This window comes from Sapajus apella, unplaced genomic scaffold (assembly GCF_009761245.1).
Source record: "Sapajus apella isolate SASKATOON/1434 unplaced genomic scaffold, GSC_monkey_1.0 scaffold106, whole genome shotgun sequence".
NCBI lineage: Eukaryota > Metazoa > Chordata > Mammalia > Primates > Cebidae > Sapajus > Sapajus apella.
Genome location: NW_022437046.1, coordinates 756,098 through 776,619, shown reverse-complemented (window position 1 = coordinate 776,619; position 20,522 = coordinate 756,098). Strand labels below are relative to the sequence as shown.

Here is a 20,522-nt window from a genome sequence, read left to right as displayed (position 1 = left end):
ATTTCCCATTGTCTGTCAATCTGGTCGGTATGACACCCTGTTAGGTTCCCAAAATATCCCATTTATATCTACTTTATACGTACTGTTTATTATATGTTACTATAATTTCTTGAATATACATATACATATATATATATATATATTTGGCTCAACAGATTGTAAAGGCTTGGTAAAATGGTTTACAGCTTACTGTTTTCTGTATGTAGCACATGATTAAGTTCAACATTTATTGAACATTCACTTAGTTATTTCTACTACCTAATGCAGTGCTTGGCACATGGTGGAGAAAGCAGTAAACTATAAAAAGATAAAAAGGAGTGAGAGTGAGTGGGAAGAAAGAAAAAATGGCGGGGGGGGAGTGGTTCCAATTTACTGTACTACTCAACAGAGTAATACTGCTAATACCAAGAGATGCTTACCTTGAACACTCTTTCAGAAAAAATGAGAGGATTTCATCAAATAACTAGATTAGAGACCTAAGGGACTCATCATATGTTTATGAAGAATGCTAAAGGTAAGTTATTATTTACTCTACTCACACAAACAGACTTCAAAGCTACAAGATCGCAACTAAGTGGTCAAAGGGAAAGGGAATTACTATGAAACTATGGTTAAGTGGCTAGAACATCCTATGTATAAATTTTATTAAAGTATACGTAATTGCAATAAACTCCCCAAAGCTGTCTGGGTACTTATTTTCCTGGATATCTTGGCAGATCAGGTATCCTTTTAAAGCCAGTCTTGGAAAGAAAGGTATACTTAAAAAAAAAAGATGGCTCAGAAGTAATTGAGCAAAGGGAAGAGAAAGCCTAGTCAATGGAAAAGAAAGGCATGTATAAGCAGCAGCAGCCAACTAAGACACCATTTTAACTCTCCCTTTCCTACAATATAATCTCTTGAAGACAGGATCATATTTGTTTCTAAATAACAGCACGACCCCTTACAAATACTAACTACACAGACTATTATCTGTAAAATGATTGTCTAAATATATGGAGGGTGAAGTTTCACAACTGAAATCTTCAATGATCTGAGATATCTCAAAAGACTATTCCTCATAATAGGGCTGCCAATAGCTAAAGATACAGCATCGCTTAATTAAGTAGGAAAAGTAAGATATATCAAGACACCCTTATTCAACAGAGTGAATAGCAAGTCCAAGGTCAAACAGATAATTAAATAATTCAAACTGTCCTCTCAGACAAATAATTTGATTCAATATAACTACTATTGTTGCCTGCCTGAAAAAGAACTAGTTTTCTAACTGTAAAGAATGTTTTAGGCTGGGCGTGGTGGCTTATGCTTGTAACCCCAGCACTTTGGGAGGCAGAGGCAAATCACTTGAGCCTAGGAGTTCGAGACCAACCTGGGCAACATACTGAGACCCTCCTCTCCACAAAAAATAAAAATAAAATATATTAAAAATACATGGAATCATTGGATCAATTTAGAGAGCTGCCATTTTATTTCAAATTTTAGTATATGTGCTGCCGAAGCGAGCACATTTTATTTCAAATTAAAATAAAATGAAATATAATTTTCTTCCTAACGCTGATCTCTTTTATCCTTCAAAAAAGTTTTTAACTTATTTAGGCAGGGTGCTGCGGCTCCTTGGCCTGTAAGCCCAGCACTTTGGGAGGCCAAGGCAGGATACTCATTTGGCCAAGAATCTGAGACCAGCCTGGGCAACAGAGCAAGATCCTGTCTCTCTCTCTCTCTCTCTCTCTATCTATAAAAAATTAGCTGCCATGATGGCATGCACCTGCAGTTCCAGCTACTTGGATGGCTGAGGTGAGGAGGATTGTTTGATCCCAAGAGTTCAACCAGCCTGAGGAACATAGGAAAACTTTGTCTCCGAAAATAAATAAATAAATAAAAAATTATGACTTACTTGAATGGATTCACTGAGTGAACAATGCCAAGTTTCTGAGCAGGCCAATTAGCCTGCCTTGATGTTACTGAACACAAGTTACTCTTCAGTTATAACGGTAAAGTAAAAACCTACATGTATCTCTACCTGACTGTCAAAAGCCTAAGATCTTTAAACACAGTTTTGAAACCTGATTGCACATTTCAACCACCTGGGGAGAAGCATTAGAATATAAATATGCCTGAGCCCCATGCCAAATCTGTGGAATCTAAGTCAAGCTTACCAGGGCATTGATGCATCCAGCTGGAAACTGAATTCCACACCAGAATTTTTAAACTAATGGTCTAACCACAGAACAAAATATTTCTGCAACTACCTTAATACAACTGTGTGACTAAGGTTTATATGCCAACATTTTCTCTAACCTAAAAGGTTTAGGAGAGATCACATGAAAATTTAGTTACCTTTATGTTTCCTGGTTGCTTAGACTTGACTTTTTTTTTTTTTTGTGACGAAGTCTTACTCTAGCCCAGGCTGGAGTGCAGTGGCATGATCTCTGCTCACTGCAACCTCCACCTCCCACGTTCAACCATTCTGCCTCAGCCTCCCGAGTAGCTGGGATTAGAGGCATGCACCACCATGCCCAGTTAATTTTTATATTTTTAGTGGAGATGGGGTTTCACCATGTTGGTCAGGCTGGTCTCGAACTCCTAACCTCGTGATCCTCCCGCCTCGGCCTCCCAAAGTGCTGGTACAGGTGTGAGCCACTGCGCCAGGCCTTACTTGCTTTTTTTTAAGAGTAAAAGCAAGGCTTAAGAACCAACTGGAAAGAAGGGGACTGAGTATATCATACAAAAGGTAATGGAACAAATGTGACCATTTAACAAAAAACACACATCTTCCTAAATACCTAAAGAAACAGGCCTCTCTCCCCCAGGAAAAAACTTGAAGTTGTACAATCAACCTCTTTAAGGGGCCAGGTGACAGTATGCAGTCATCTTGACACAGATAAGACTGCTGTTTCCAGTTTACTCAGATGGCTCAAGTAGTTTCCCCATGCCAAGTAAAATGTAGGGTCTTTGGTGCTAATAACAAACCACTGGCATTTCCCATCCATCTCACTTGAGTCACTGAGCAATAAATATTAAAGAATTCTCCAGAGTCTCACATTTCTGTCCCAACATACTAAGCTCAAGGCCTTCAAAAATAATGCAAGTAAACAGAACCTAAAGTCTAGACATCTAATTACCTCTATCCATTTCTCTCATTTCTGCTGTTCCCAACCAAAAGGTCAAAGACCATTTCCACTTCCTCAGTCAAAGCTATTTGCCCATTTTAGGCCAGGCACGGTGACTCACACCTGGAGTCACCAGCACTTTGGTAGGCCAAAGTAGGAGGATCACCTGAGGCCAGGATTTCGAGACCAGTATGGCCAACATGGCAAAACCCCATCTCTACTAAAAATACAAAATATTAGATGAGTGTGGTGGTGCACACTTGTAGTCCCAGCTGCTTGGGAGGCTAAGGAACAAGACTGCTTGAACCTGGGAGGTGGAGACTGCAGTGACCTGAGACTGCACCAGTGCACTCCAACCTGGGCAACAGAGTGAGACTCTTTCTCAAGGAAAAAAAAAAAAAAAAAAGCTACTTGCTATCTCCTTTTGCTAGAACCTTCTTCTGAAATTTTTGGGTGCTCAATTTTTCAAAGCATCTCACATACGCAAGTGTCAATATAGGAGCTTATAGTTATTTTTCTATCATTTGTATTCTGCAATTAAAGAATACGGAAACTACTGATTGTCAATATTACATTTTCCTGTGTGTCCATAAACGAAGCTTTTCTTTTTCAGCTAGGCCAACTAGAAAGAGGTAACTTTAAGATCCTACATATTACTTTGTTATAGAAAATAAGGCCATCTGACTCTTGTCCTAAGAAATATATGTATGTTTATGAGAAATATATGTATATGATGTAAGATTATAAAAAATTAGGAAAGGAGGAGATGATACAAAGCATATGACAAGACAAAATGAATATGGATAACTGGAAAACCACATCTATTTACAGCATTTCATTTTGTCAGTGGAGATTTCTTAGGGGTATTCTAACTGCTACAAAGATTAAAAACATAAAAGTCAATATATTTCCAGCTTCCCTCATTTATCATGCCCTCCCCCTCCCCCTGTACGCGCAAACATGTACATACACACATTCTCCAGAAATGCCTCCTAGGAGATTATTTAATAAATCATAAAAACCACACATTTCAGCAGCCGTAAGAATTATAGCATGGAAAATTCCAATGGTCTAGCTTTCAGCAGCAGAGAGGTAAAGGATGCTTTACAAAGAAATCCCATATCAATGATACAAATAATTACAATAAACAATACAGGCCCTAGTCTCCCCAAGCCAAATAATTCATTTACATTTCAAAACTGTCTATTTTCATAAAGATTATGTATTAAAATACAAATATCAAGGTTACCTGAAGTATAAGCAAACAACTTAAAAAAATGGAGATTAAAAAAACCTTCCAGAAAGCTAATTTAACTTTTAAAAAACCATGAAGGTAAAGAAAAAGATTAAACTGCACATAGAATTTGCTGTGCATAAACCCACATGAGCAAATCTTAATCACTGAGCAGAGAATTCAGCAAGTTCAAATGAGAGAGAAGAAAGAGTTTAAGAATGACAATCTGTAAAGTAATGATCCAAACAGCAAGGGAATTCTTTAAATCTCTCAAATAAAAAGACAGATGCCTGCATGACCTCACGCCCTCCCTTGTACTTGTTTCAACGTGATTGCCAATGTTTGTACTCTTCAAAGTTCCAAGGGTCATAAAACAGCTTTGTATTAGCTGAGTGACTTGCTTTCAACTTCTGTATCATGGATTCCATTCAAATTCACTGTCCTTTCTCTACCTGAGGTGGAGGTGCAGGTTTGCCATTAAGAGCCATCTGGAAAGGGGTAGTCTGCCCTGCAGGAGGCAAAGGAGCAGTCTTCAACTTCTTTGTACTAGTTTTAGATGGATGCTCCTCCTCCTCCTCATCAGAATCCTGAAGGCCATACTTAGAAAAATGGGAGACCTAAGAAAGAGAAGAACCCCACAAAATCAATTTAAACATTATGTTTTCACGATAACTGCCTTTGCAATCTTGTAGCATTACTTTGATAAAAAAAGAAAAAAGGGAGAAATATCAAAGTATTTAAAGCAAAATGTCAACTATCACACTTTTCTTTTTCTAAGATTTAGAAGATGTGTGATGTATGTACTAGTTGCTCATACTAGTATAAAGATTACATAACATACATTAAAATGTCATTTAAAATGCTATCACTAATGTATGAAACTTAATCCAAAGACTTATTATTTTCACGGACATATACTGCCTGTTACCCTCTATCTACACAGGGCCCTTAACATGTTAAGTAATCCAACCAGCCTAGAATAAGAGGAAACCACTGGATTAAACTATTAAGGACAATCAATCTTTTCTTCTCCAAAAATCTTTCAAAGTAAAAATGACGATTACATAGAAAGAGTTGATCCAATAGACCACTGCCTGTTGAATTACTGAAGTCCCTAATGATTACAAACATTAGAAATACTACTACACTTGGCCGGGTGTGGTGGCTCATACCTGTAATCCAAGCACTTTGGAGGCCAAGGCGGGCGGATCACCTGAGGTCGGGAGTTCAAGACCAGCCTGACCAACATGGTGAAACCCCGTCTTTAAAAAAATAAAAAAATAAATAAAATTAAATTAAAAAAAGAAATACTACTACACCTTAGAACTGTATTTATAAATGCTCATAGGAGGTGGGTAGAGGACTTGAATCATGTGCCCAAAGAGTTTATAATAGCTCATTACTGCTGCATTTTAACTAGGTGTGTAGTTTGGAGCAAATCATAATGTATCTGTACATCTCTTTCCGAATTTATAAAAATAAAGAGAATTTGGCTGGGGGCAGTGGCTTACACCTATAATCAGGACTTTGGAAGGCCAAGAAGGAAGACTGCTTGATCCAGGGAGTTGGAGACCAGCCTGGTCAACATTAAGAAATCCCATCTTTACAAAAATTTTAAAAAGTAGCCAGGCATGGTACTTGGGAGGCTGAGGCAGAAAGACTGCTTGAGTCCAGGAGTTTGAGGCTACAGGGAGCTATGATCCCACCAATGCACTCCAGCCTGAGCAACAGAGCAAGACCCCCCATCTCTAAATAAATAAATAAATACAGACAGACATACAGGCAGACAGATAGACAGACACATAGAATGAATTTAGGAAAGGATCCCTTCCAATATCAACATTTTGTGACTGCAAATATAGTTAGTTTATAAAGGTTTGAACTGTGTTAAATGACTATACCTTAAACACCCAAGAACCAGTTTCAGGCCGATATTCTTTAAACTGAGCTCCCTGTTTCCTTGAAACTGCTTCCAATCTTCCTTCATAGTTTATATCAGCAAGGCGATCTGGGCTCTTTATTAAACAACGAGATGTTTTATCTGTTGGCCAAACTCCATCCAATGTAACTTCAGCCTTCCTGTAAAACATAACCAATTGAAGTAAAAATGCTTCAAATAAGACCAAAAAGCCACCTAACAGATAAATAGTGAATGATGATAACTATGTTGCCTTGGAATTATTCTGCATGTGACACAAACTTGAATTTTGCCCCATAACCTTAAGAGCAAGGAGTCACTCCTACACTAACACAGTAGTATCTGGTTCTAGAATCACAGTGCATTTATTTCAAATTACCACAGTACATCAATTATTTCCAATCTAATTTTCATAACATTTAAGCTAGGGATCACTAAGTTATTTAAGTCACAGTCGAGTGGTATAACCCAAGTCTTCCGTAAGTCTTAAAGGGCTACTGTACTAAATAATAATAAAAAATAGCTACTACTCATTTAATAAAAACAAATGCTTGGAAAATGAAGTATCAAGAATATCAGTGTGAAGATCACTACAAGACTGGTAGTGTGCCACTTCTAATATTAATACCAGATTCAAGTTTTGTATCCTATTCATTTTGTATGCCTTACACCTGAACACAGTCACTACCAGGATGTAACAGGCAGATGCTGTTCTCCATTTCCTGCTTCCCCCAGCCCCTGGCAAATACCACTCTACTTTGTTTTTCTAAATTTGACTTCTCCTAGATACCTCACAAGTGGAATCATATAGTATTCGTCTTTTTGTGACTGGCTTACTTCACTTAGCATGTCCTCAAGGTTTGTCCATGTTGTACTGTATGTCAGAAATTCGTTCCTGAGGCTGAATAATATGTATTTTTTAATTTTTAAAATAAAAAATATGGCCGGGCACAGTGGCTCACGTCTAATCCCAGTACTTTGGGAGGCTGAGGTGGGCGGATCACGAGGTCAGGCGTTTGAGGCCAGCCTGGCCAATACAGTGAAATCCCGTCTCTACTAAAAATACAAAAATTAGCCCGGCGTGGTGGCACATGCCTGTAGTCCCAGTTACTCAGGAGGCTGAGGCAGCAGAATTGCTTGAACTGGGAGTAGAGGTTGCAGTGGGCCGAGATCACGCCACTGCATTCCAGCCTGGGTGACAAAGCAAAATTCCGTCTCAAAAAAAATAAAAATAAAAATATGGAACGCTTCATGAATTTGTGTGTTATCCTCGCACAGGGGCCATGCTAATCTCCTTTGTAGGCTGAATAATATTTTACTACATGTATATACCACATTTTGTTTACCCATTCACTTATCAATAAACATTTGGGTGACTTTTTACCTACTAGGTGTTGTGAAAAGTGTTACTATAAACATAGGTACATAAAGATCCTGCTTTCGATTTTTTTGTATATATACCCAGAAGTGGAGCTGTTGGATCAGACAATTAATTCTATTTTTAACTTTCCTGAGAACCACCATACTGTCTTCCATAGTAGCTGCACTGCTATACATTCCCAGCAACGGTACACAAAGGTTCCAATTTCTCCACATTGGCAGACACATGCTAATTTGTTTCTTATTAGACGAAGTCTCGCTCTGTCACCCAGGCTGGAGTGCAGTGGTACAATCTTAGCTCACTGCAACTTTCACCTCCCAGGTTCAAGCAAGTCTTGTACCTCAGCCTCCCAAGTAGTTGAGTGCGTGCCACCACACACAGCTAATTTTTGTAATTTTAGTAGAAATAGAGTTTTGCCATGTTGGCCAGGCTGGTCTAGAACTTCTAGGCTCAAGCGATCCACCCACGTCGGTCTCCCAAAGGGCTGGGGTTATAGGCGTTAGCCACTGCGCCCAGCCAATTTTTTTCTTCTAGTAACCATCCTAATGGGTATGACATCTCATTGTGGTTTTGCTTTGCATTTCTCTAATAATTAGTAATGCTGGGCATCTTTTCATGTACTTCTTGGTCATTTGTATATGATCTTTGGAGAAATGTCAAGTCCTTTGCCAATATTTTCTTTTTTGTTTTTAGAGACAGAGTCTCCCTCTCCTGCCCAGGCAGGAATGAAGTGGCATGATCACAGCTCGCTGTAATCCTGACTCCTGAGTTCAGCTGAACCTCCTGCCTCAGCCTCCTGAGCAGCTAGGCCTATAGGTTCGTGCAACCATGCTCAATTACTTAAACCTTTTTTGCAGATACGGGGTGTTACTATTTTCTTGAACTCCTGGCCTCAGGCAATCCTCACTTCTCTGCCTCCCAAAATGCTGGAATAACAGGCATAAGCCACTGCACCAATCCTCTTTGCTCACTTCTGAAATGAGTTACCATTTTTGTTATTGCTGTTGAATTGCTGCATTCTTTATAAGCCGGTTATTAACTCCTTATCAAGTATGATTGGCATATATTTTCTCCTATTTAGGTAGCCTTTTTACTTTTTGTCTTTTGCTGTACAGGTTTTCAGTCTGATACAGTGTCATTTGTCTATTTTTGCTTTGGTTGCTTATACTTTTTGCTGTTATACCTGAGAAATTACTGCCAAAACCAATATTATGAAGCTTTTCCTCTGTGTTTTCTTCTAAGAGTTGTACATTTTTAAATCTTACACTTAGGTATTTTATCCATTTTGAGTTAATCTTTGTATATAGTGTAACTTCATGGTTTTGCATGTGGATATCCAGTTTGCCAACATCCTTTGTTGAAGAGACTGTCTTCTCCCCAACAAATATTTTTTTTTTTTACTTTTTAAATGTGTGTGCCCTTCCACCCTACACCCAAATAATTTTTATACCTTACTGAACACCATTTGAGGCTGGATGTGTTGGCTTACACCTGTAATCTCAACACTTTGGGAGGTCAAGGCAGGCCAAAAGCTTTAGCTCAGAAATTTGAGATTGGCCTGGGCAGGCAACAAGGCAAAATCTCATCTCTACAAAAATACAAAAATTAGCTGGGTGTGGTGGTGCATGCCTGTGGCCCCAGCTACACAGGAGGCCGAGTCAGGAGAATCACTTGAACCTGGGAGTCGAAGGTTGCACAGAGTCATGATCACGCCACTGCACTCCAGCCTGGGTGACAGAGCAAGACCCTGTCTCAAAAATCATTGACTATATAGATGAAGTTTTATTTCTGGGCTCTCTATTATATTCCATTGGTATTTATGTCTATCTTTATGCCACTACCATACTGTTTTGATTACTGTAGATTTATAATAAGTTTTGAAACTGGGACATGTGAGACCTCCAAATTGTTCTTTTTTGAGAGTGTCTGGGTATTCAAAGTTTCTTGAAATTCTGTATGAATTTTTCTATTTTTACAAATCATGCCACTGGAATTTTGATAGGGACTGCATTAAATCTGTGCACCATTGTGGGTAGTATTGACATTATAACAATATTAAGTTTTTTCTTTAAAGTTTAATTCTGGGGCCGGGCGCGGTGGCTCAAGCCTGTAATCCCAGCACTTTGGGAGGCCGAGGCGGGTGGATCACAAGGTCAAAAGATCAAGACCATCCTGGTCAACACGGTGAAACCCCGTCTCTACTAAAAATACAAAAAATTAGCTGGGCATGGTGGCGCATGCCTGTAATCCCAGCTACTCAGGAGGCTGAGGCAGGAGAATTGCCTGAACCCAGGAGGCGGAGGTTGCGGTGAGCCGAGATCGCGCCATTGCACTCCAGCCTGGGTAACAAGAGCGAAACTCCGTCCCAAAAACAAACAAACAAACAAACAAACAAAACAACAACAACAAAAAAAACAAAAAAAAAAATAAAATAAAAATAAAAATAAAGTTTAATTCTGTCGCCCAGGCTGGAATGCAGCGGCGCAATCTGCAATCTCCACTTCCCAGGTTCAAGCCATTCTCCAGCCTCAGCCTCCCGAGTAGCTGGGATTACAGGTATGTGCCACCAGGTCTGGTGAATTTTTCTATTTTTAGTGGATGTGGGGTTTCACCACGTTGGCCAGGTTCATCTCACTCCTGACCTTAAGTGATCAGACCATCTTGGCCTCCCAAAGTGCTGGGATTACAAGTGTGAGCCACCGCACCCAGTGGAACAATATGAAGTTTTCTAACTCATGAGTATGGTCTGTCTTCCATTTATCTGTGTCTGGTTTACTTTCTTTGAACAATGTTTTCTAGTTTTCTATAAACAAGTCACTTACCTCCTTGGCTAAGTTTATTTGTATGTATTTTATTCTTTTTGCTGCTACTACATACGTGAAATGTTTTCTATATTTTTTTGTTCATTGTTAAAAGTACGGCAGTGTAACTGATTTTTGCATTTTGATTCTGTATCTTGTAACTTTACTGAATTTATTTATAACTAGCAAGTTTTTTTGTGTGGCATCATTAGGGATTTCTACATAAGATTATGTCATCAAAGAACAGAGATAATTTTGCTTCTTTTCAAAACTATTAACTTTTATTTCTTCTTTCTGCCTAATTGCTCTGACTAGGACTTGCAGTAGTATGTTTGAGAAAAGTGGCAAAAGCAGGCATCCTTGTGTTGCCTTGTCTCAGAGGAAAAGCTTTCTGTATTTCAACGTTATGGTAACAGCTGTGTGTTTTTCATATGTAGCCTTTATTAATGTTGAGGTACTTTCTTTCTGTCCCTATTTTGTTGAGTGCTTTTTTGTAGTTATTGTTGTTGAGTGCCTTTATTATGAAAGGTGTTGAATTTTGTTAAATACTTTTTCTGTATTATGAAGATGGTGATGTGGTGGTAGTCCTTTATCTTGTTAAAGTGGTATGTTTCACTGATTTTCACAGGTTGAGCCACCCTTGCATTCCAGAATAAATCGCATTTGGCTGTGATGTGTAATTCTTTCAATATGCTGTTAAATTCTTCTTCCTAGGGCTCTGTTGATGACTTTTTCATCAATATATTCATCGAGTCATCTGTAGTTTTCTTTCCTTGAAGTTTTTTCTTTGGCTATTGAATAGGGTAATGCTTGCAGAATGAGCTGGAAACTATTTCCTTCTCTTTAATATTTTGGAAGAGTTTGAGAAGGAATGGTGTTAATTCTTCTTTAAATGTTTAGAATTCACCAATGAGGCTGTACGATTCTAGGTTTTTCTTTTTTGACAAGTTTGTGATTACTGAGTCAATCTCCTTACTAATTATTGGCTGGGCATGGTGGCTCACGCCTGTAATCCTGGCACTTTGGGAGGCCAAGGCGGGTGGATTACTTGAGGTCAGGAGTTCGACACCAGCCTGGTCAACATGGTGAAACCCTGTCTCTATTAAAAATACAAAAATTAGCCAGGCATGGTGGCAGACGCCTGCAATCCCAGTTACTTGGGAGGCTAAGGCAGGAGAAATCGCTTGAAACTGGGAGGCAGAGGTTGCGGTAAACTGAGATCGCACCACTGCACTCCAGCCTGGGCTACAAGAGCAAAACTCAGTCTCAAATAATAAAATAATAAAATAAAACAAAATAAAATAGAATCCAAGGAATATTTTTTAAAATTAAATAAACAATAAAATCAGGGAAAAGGAGTTCAAAATCACAGTGCAGCATTTCTTTGCCATTTACACTTTTAAATCAAAGTAGAGAAACAAAAAAGGTACTCTACAGTAAGTAAGAAAAACAAGCCACAGAGGCGTATATCTGAACACATTTATGCTTACAGAAAAACAACTGTGATTTAGCTGATTATTTTCTGTATGTATATAAACTCTTACCTATTTAGCCCTTCACCCACAGGTGGTTTTTGGTTATCATCTACGTAGACAATTACTTCTTTCCTTCGGATATGCACAATATCATCCAAATTTAGATTTGTCAAATTCACATCTCCTTCAAAATAGATTGAACCATAACCTATAAATCAGAGCAAATAGTTAAAAATTCATTCTGCATGAAGGCAAATACCTGCTTTACAACTATAGTGAATAAACAATCACAAGGAGAAAGCAGTTTTAAATATTACTAATTTAAACCATTCAGGAATTCCTAGACTGCTAAGAATGGGGACTTAGGAAGTAACATCAAATACATTGTTATCTGATTTAACATCCGTGTTTTTCTTTTTCTTCTTCTTCTTCTTTTTTTTTTTTTTTTTTTTTGGTAATGTCTTGCTTTGCTGACCAGACTGGAGTGCAGTGGTCCTGGCTCACTGCAGCCTCAACCTCCTAGGCTGAAGGAATCTTTCCACCTCAGCCTCCCAAGTACACATCACCATACCTGGCTAATTTTCTCTACCTTTTGGTAGAGATGAGGTCTTACTAGGTTGCCCAGGCTGGTCTCGAACTCCTGAGCTCAAGTGATCCTCTCACTCTGGCCTCCAAAAGCACTAGGATTACAGGCGTAAGCCACTGTGACGGGCCTAACATCTGCATTTTTACAAAACTTCCACTAGCTTCAAAACAACCTTCTTAAATCTCTTCCCATTTATCTACAACGCTGCTATATAAACAAACTTTAGCACTAGGCCTGTCGTGTGGGTAAAAATGCCTGAGCTCTTTTTAATACAATATAACATGGTGACATTCCCCATAAGAAAATTATCAGTAATAACTTAATAACATGAAGTTGATGCTAAGTGTTACACATCTCTTGGCTATTATTCAATTTTCTCGGTAGTTCTTGGTATTTCCAGTATTTTATTTAATTACAAAAAAATCAAAATGACCCAAATAGTTACTAGCACCAAACAGGTATACCTAAGCCCAGATAATATTATATGGTTCTGTGCTTCTCAAGAGGCTGAGGCAGGAGGAATGTTTGAGCCTAGGAGTTGAGACCTGCTAGGCAATGTAGCAAGACTCCCTCTCAACAGAAAAAAAAAATATATATATACATGGTTGCAGTCTTTCTTGTTTTATTATTTATCAAAGTATCTAAGATTCAGGCCAAAGTAGGCCGAAATGTTGAAAAGCCACAGATTCAGCTATCAAGAGCTTCCCCGAATTACAAAAACAAGGTGCAACTCTGGTTTAGTCACTAAGTGCTAAACTCACACTTACCTTTCCGACCAATAGTGAAGTCAGAGACAATGCACTCTCCTTTTTCATTGGTAATTTTAGCAAGGTCATCCATAGATGGAATAGTATAGTAACCAACCTTGGTGAGAACGATACCTGAGACAAAAAACAAACAAACAAAGAAAAAAACACAGGAAAAAAAAAAACCCTGAAATAATCAGCAACTAAATTATCATATAAAGAGAAAATATATAGGAATGAAGAATTTTTGCAAACTGCTTTTCTACCAAACATGATTCCTAGGAGAAGCCGCGCGTGTGTGCATGTGTGTGTGTTACAAAAAGCTTCAGGGGCCATGTTTGTGATACAAAAAGCTTCATGAGGCTGGGTGCAGTGGCTCATGCCTGTAATCCCAGCACTTTGGAGGCCAAGGCCAATGGATCACAAGGTCAAGAGATTGAGACCATCCTGGCCAACATGGTGAAATCCCATCTCTACTAAAAATACAAAAAGCTGGGCGTGGTGGCATGCGCCTATAGTCCCAGCTACTCTGGAGGTTGAAGCAGGAGAACTGCTTGAACCCAGACAGAGGTTGCAGTGATCCACGATCATGCCACTATACTCTACTCTAGCCTGGCAACACAGCAAGACTCAGTCTCGGAAAAAAAAAAAAAAAAAAAAGCTTCATGGTCAAATGAGTGTGTATGTGTTTTAAAAAAGCTTCATGATCAAATAGTTTTGAAGAACACACATATGATATACCAGAGATGCTAAAAACTTGCAATAAGTAGTCTATCTATTAAACTCTGCTTAACCTCGTGTTTTTCCAGACTTAACCACAGAACATTCTTTTCAAAGAACACCCATTAACATCCTGGCCTGTAAAAGGCATCCCATAAAATGCTCTGAGAAAGGCTTAATCAGCTTTTCCTTTTCTTTTACATAAAAGGATACCAAAACTCAAAGTAGAGATAAAACTCCAAACCCAATACTTCTTGTTTTATAGTTTGTTTCCCATATACCTCTTGTATCTTTCAAATTTACACCCCCAAATAGAGCTAAAAGGAAGATAAAAAATCAGGCCAGGCAAGGTGGTTCATGCTTGTAATCTGAGCACTTTGGGAGACCAGGGTGAATGGATCACTTGAGGCCAGGTGTTCAAGATCAGACTGGCCAACATGGCAAAACTTCATTATCTGTCAAATATACAAAAATTAGCCGGGTGTGGTGGCACATGGCTGTAGTCCCCCAGCTACTCAGGAGACTGAGGAACAAAAATTGCTAAACAGAGGAGGCAGAGGTTGCAGTGAACTGAGATTGTGCCACTGTACTATAGACTGAGCAACAGAGCAAGACTCTGTCTCAAAAAAGTAACTGATATCTGATGGCCAAAGGACAAGAAATATTAGGCCAGGCATGGTGGCTCATGCCTGTAATCCCAGTACTTTGGGAGGCCAAGGCGGGCAGATCACCTGAGGTAAGTTTGAGACCAGCCTGGCCAATATGGTGAAACCCCATCTGTACTAAAAATACAAAAATTAGCCAGGCGTGGTGGTGGGTGCCTGTAATTCCAGCTACTCGGGAGGCTGAGACAGGAGAACTGCTTGAACCAGGGAGACGGAGGTTGAAGTGAGCCGAGACTACATTACTGCACTCCAGCCTGGGCAACAGGGTGAAACTCCATCTCAAACAAAACCAACCAATCAATCAAACAAAAAAAAGAATTATTAAAATAGAAAAAAAAGGATCAAATAAAAAAAGAAGAGAGCTGAAAAACTTAAGGGAAGTAGTAGAACACCGGTATGCTTGCTTATTCTATTCACTCCTTGTCCCATTTGTAGTTAGATACAAGGCTAACTTGCTCTCTAAGAGAAAAGTATTTCAGGCCCACATCAAATCAAACTTCAGCCTCCAGCAAACACCCACTTGTATACTTGCTTCTTGGGAAGAGAACTCTAAATTGGGTGGCAGCAAACAAGGTAAATTAGAAATAATATAAAACTTCCTATTAAAAAGATATATAGTAGCATAATGAATTCATGTAACTATACATACAAAAATACAGATTAAGCACCTGGAATTCTTTTTAATTTTTTAGGAGATAGATAGGATCTTGCTCTGTCACCCAGGCTAGAGTGCAGTGGCATGATGACAGCTCACTGCAACCTTGAATTCCCGGGCTCAAGTGATCCTCCCACCTCAGCTTCTGTAGTAGCTTGACAACAGGTACGTGCCACTACACCTGGCTAATTACTTTTGTTTTTAAGTTTTTTCAGGTCTTGCTATGTTGCCCACACTGGTTTCAAACTTCTGGATTCAAACAATCCTCCCACCTCAACCTTCCAGAGTGCTGAACCACCACACCCAGGCTACCTGGGATTCTTAATGTCAAAGTACAAAGTTCTTTCCTTAGGATACCAAGTGACCAAATACATATATGAAGGCAATAAGAAAACTAAATATAAATTTTGCCAACACTTCAAGAATACTGTAAAACAACCAAAATGGGCTTGGCATGGTGGCTCATACTTGTAATCCTAGCACTTTGGGGGGCCAAGGTAGGAGGATCGCTTGAGCCCAGGATTTGAGATCAGCCTGGGCAACATGGCAAAAAAAAAAAATGTAAAAATTAACTGGGTATGATATCACATGCCTATAGTCCCAGGTACTTGGGTGGCTGAGGTGAGAGGATTACCTAATCCCTGGAGGTTGAAGTTGCAGTGAACCTTGAGAGGATTACTTAATCCCTGGAGGTTGAGGTTGCAGTGAACCAAGATTGCACCACTGCACTCCAGCCTGGGCAACAGAGTGAGACTCTATTGCAAAAACAAAAAACAAAAAACCAACAACAATAAGCAATCTACCCTAGTTTACAAAGCTAGGGAAAATATCAGGATAGACTCTGGCTATAAAATTTGGGTTCTTTAGACTATACCAGGACAATTAAAGATGTGTAATTTTAATACTCTAAAGGTCCAAAGAATTTGCAAACTTGGAATCAATTAAAGCATGAGTTAAAATTGTTTAAATATTAAACTCTCCTATGTGAGATCATATAAAATAGTACTTAAAATGTCAAACAGCTGACTTCCATATGTTGAATATTTGCAACAAGCAAGTCATCTCAAATGACTGGTAAGAGATTAAACATGTACCAATCTGAACCTGACCTGCTGGATGCATATGGTAAGAATTATTTTCTATTTCTTCTCGGTCATCCTGAAGTGACTCATCAGGAAAAGACGTTTCTTCACTGCTTCCTTCCAGCCCATTTCGCAAAGCAGCACGCATGTTTAATGCAACAATGGTATCATCCACACTGCTGCTATTGTGTTTATTTCCAGCACTTTCTGGGGTTTGAGGAATAGGTTTGGCAATAGGGTTAGTATAAAAACGTGACACAACGGAATCTTCATCTCCATCTTGCTGGTGATTCTCATCAACAGGTTTGCTCAGGAAACTAAATCTGAAAAGGAAAAAAAGAAGTAATACCTTAGCCTCCTATAGTAGTAATAACAATGATAATAAGTAACTCATACTGAGCTTTTACTAAGTGGTGCCTGGCAATGTTCTGGATAGTTACATGTATTAAAAATTCACTTAATACTTACAGCAGTACTGTAAAACAGATAATTACTGTCTCTATTGTATACGCTCCTATGTGGGATAAAATAATTGGTGGTTAATTTTAAGATAAAGAACTGAAAAAAAGTTAGATTTTTAAGATTACAATCAACAAAATGTTAGAAAAACACTTTGTTAAATAAAAAAAAGAAAAAATCACACTAAATTTTTATCCAAAAGAAAAAAACAGGAGTGCAAAGGTATCTACAAGGGGTTTCTTTTCTTCTTTTTCCTGATACAGCCCTCAGGAGGCCCTGAGAACATGTACAACTACATAAGGATTTTTACTGAAGGATCGTTTTGAGCAGAGGAATACCAGATAATCTAAATCTCCACTAACAAAGAACTGGTCAAGTTATCTTACATTCATAATAATGACTTACGTAATCATTAAAAAAGAAGAGACAAATATATTCATACAGCTAATGGAAAGGCATTTCTAACAAAATAAATGGAAATAAGCAAGTTACAGAATATATCATTCATGCATAATCTTTATATTATAAAACATATTCATAAATAAATTTCAGCTGGGTGTGGTAGCTCACACTTGAAATTCCAGTACTTTGGGAGGCCAAGGTGGGCCAATCACCTGAGGTCAGGAGTCCGAAACCAGCCTGACTAACATGACAAAACCACATTTCTACTAAAAATACAAAAATTAGCCAGATGTAGTGGTGCGTGCCTGTAATCCCAGCTACTCAGGAGGCTGAGGCAGGAGAATCGCTTGAACCATCCTTGGCTAAAATGGTGAAACTCCGTCTCTACTAAAAATACAAAAATTTGAAATGTAATCCCCAATGAAAGAAAAAAAAAATTAACCAAGCCTGGTGGCAGGCAGGAGGCTAAGGCAGGAGAGTCGCTTGAGCACGAGAGGCGATCTTGGCTGATGCCACTGCTCTCCAGCCTAGGCAACAGAGCCAGACTCCACCTCAAAGGAAAAAAAAAAAAGAAAATCATCACAGACAAAATATCCCTTATTTTAAAGGGCTGAGGGGTGTCAAATGCATGCTAACCTGTCCAAAACAAGATACACAAATACCAAAATAGTTCTGAAACACCAAATCAGAGCTCCAATAATTTTAAGGTTTAATGAATTTAATTTCTCATTAGTGCTCATAAGCTGTAATACTTCTATGCAACATTCACCAAACTTCCTAAATTTTCATAAATTCCTAAGAATGTCTTCAAAATAAGAATATGACTCTATTCAGAACAACTCAAAAACAGAATTCAGTGTACCTCTCTCCATTTTCTGGATATTCAGATGGTGAAGCTAGATTTTCTGAATCTCGATTAACAGGAGAAAAGAGACTGCTATTATTAAGGTTCTTCAAAACCAACTTCTTAATGCTCTTCCTATAAACAAGAAACCAAAAAAAAAAAAAAAAAAGAAAGAAAAACATTACTCAGGCAAACAGCTATGTCCCAGACATTATCTTAAAAACTGGAGTCCAATGATGCATGTTTGCTCAACTCTTGTACACTTAATAATAACCTAACAAGTTTCATTTATAAACACTTCCTAGGATCATATAGCCAAAACACAAGGCATCAAATACATTGCACTACAGTGTTTAGAAGAATAAAGCTAAACACCTTCAAGGCAAAGGGGAAAATCCCCTTGAAACTATCCTCTTCCCAACCCCCTGAGCACTTTATCCAGACACTTTGTTCACTCATCACACTATGTTTGTATTTCAATCATCAGTATACGTATCATCTCTCTAAAAGCTTTCTCTCTCTTTTGGCAGTACGAATATATGGCTGTTTCACCACAGAGTTCATTGTGCTGTCTTAAACGAAAAAGGTAGTCATTTGCTGACTAAAAAGTTCTTTTTCAGCCAGGTGCAGTGGTGGCTCAATCCCGTAATCCCAGCACTTTTGGGAGGCTGAGGCAGGCGGATCACGAGGTCAGGAGCAGGGCATGGTGGTGCGTGCCTGTCATCCCAGTTCCTCAGGAGGATGAGGCAGGAGAATCGCTGAGATTGCCACCACTGCACTCCTGCCTGGGTGATACAGCAAGACTCCATCTCAAAAAAAAAAAAGTGTTTTCTTTCTTTCTTTGGTTTGTCCAAAGCGAAAGAAACAAGGTTTTTCGCCAGGTTGCCCAGGCTGTTCTAACTTAGCCTAATGTAAGAGCGCTGTACTCATCCGCTACAGAGTACACATTCTTTTCAAGTACACATGGAACATGCTGTACTCATTCGCTACAGAGTACACATTCAAGTACACATGGAACACGGTAACAAAGAGTGTACTGTGATAATTCAGCCAAGAGATAGTGGTGGCTTGTATCAGGCTAATAGCAATGAATGTGGTGATAACCATATAGATTCTAAGTAATATACATGGTAGAATCGAGATCATTTGCTGATATCTTAGATGACAAATGTGAGACAAAGTCAAGGAAAATTCCAAAATTTCTGACCTCAGCAACCAGAAAGACAGAAATGCAATCATCTGACATAGGTTTTGGGTGGAACAGCTTTGAGAAAAATATCAAGACTACAGTGATGGACATGTTGATTTTGAAATAAATGTCTTTCAGACACTGAAGTGAAAACATAGAGATAAAAGAATATATATAAGAATCATGAATCGTCAGACTATAGATGACATTTAAAGCCGTAAGAATAAATGGAAGCACTTTGGAAATTAAGCATACATAAAATGTGATCAACAACTGAGCCAAGGGCACTCTAATTTAAAGAAGACTGAATGAAGAGGAACAAGTAAAGTGGACTGAGAAGCAGCAACCAGTGAGGCAGGAAGGAAACTAGGAAATTCTGGGGTGCTGGAAGACAATTATTAAAGTGAATCAAGGAGGAGGGACAAGATCAACTATGTAAAATGCTTCTGGTACATTAACACTGTTGATAGGTGGCTGGGCGTGGTAGCTCATGCCTGTAATCCTAACACTTTGGGAGGCTGAGGGTTGAGCCTAAGAGTTCGAGACCAGCCTGGGCAACACATAAAGACCCCACAGCTACAAAAACTAAAAAAAAAAAAAAAAAATTAACGGGGCATGTTGGTGTGGGCCTGTGGTCTCAGCTACTTGGAAGGCTGAGGTGGGAGGATCACTTGAGCCCAGAGGTCAAAGCTGCAGTGAGGTATGACTGCACCACAGCACTCCAGCATAGACAATGGCATGAGGCTCTTGTATCAAAAAAAAAAAAAAAAAGACGTTTGACAGCAACATCACAGAAGTGAAGCCAAGGTCAGATGGTATTAACAGCAAAATACATGCCTTTCCACCTTAATCCTTTCTATTTGTATATTTGAAAATCCTAAGCCCTGGTGAAACTGACCTCTGAGCTACTGACCTGATGATTGGACCAGTGTAAACCTTTTTACCTTCTCTATGCAAAAGCAGGGTATAAAATGCCAGGACAAGGCCAGGCACAGTGGCTCATGCCTGTAATCATAGCACTTTGGGATGCTGAGGAGGGTGGATTACCTGACGTCAGGAGTTTGAGATCAGCCTGGCCAACATGGCGAAACCTTGTCTTTACACAAAAGTTAGCCGGGCGTGGTGGCACGCACCTGTAGCCACAGCTATGAAGGAGGCTGAGGCAGGAGAATTGCTTGAACCCAGGAGGCGGAGGTTGCAGTGAGCCAAGATCGCGCCACTGCACTCCAGCCTAGGTGACAGAGCAAGACTCTGTCTT

The 20,522-nt window shown here is 39.0% G+C and overlaps 1 protein-coding gene and 1 pseudogene across 5 annotated transcripts in view; both read right to left on the bottom strand.

The window, feature by feature from the left end:
- The window catches only part of NUP98 (nucleoporin 98 and 96 precursor), a 118,016-nt gene that overhangs the window by 39,711 nt on the left and 57,783 nt on the right, over positions 1 to 20,522 (bottom strand). For all 5 annotated transcript variants that reach the window (XM_032258895.1, XM_032258896.1, XM_032258899.1 and 2 more), the window contains 6 exons: positions 18,094 to 18,210; positions 16,398 to 16,693; positions 13,270 to 13,383; positions 11,986 to 12,124; positions 6,243 to 6,420; positions 4,794 to 4,958 (listed from right to left, as the gene is read on the bottom strand). In XM_032258895.1, coding sequence (XP_032114786.1) covers positions 4,794 to 4,958; positions 6,243 to 6,420; positions 11,986 to 12,124; positions 13,270 to 13,383; positions 16,398 to 16,693; positions 18,094 to 18,210 — 1,009 coding nt within the window. The remainder of the gene's footprint in view (positions 1 to 4,793; positions 4,959 to 6,242; positions 6,421 to 11,985; positions 12,125 to 13,269; positions 13,384 to 16,397; positions 16,694 to 18,093; positions 18,211 to 20,522) is intronic.
- LOC116537123 lies at positions 7,493 to 7,605 on the bottom strand (annotated as a pseudogene).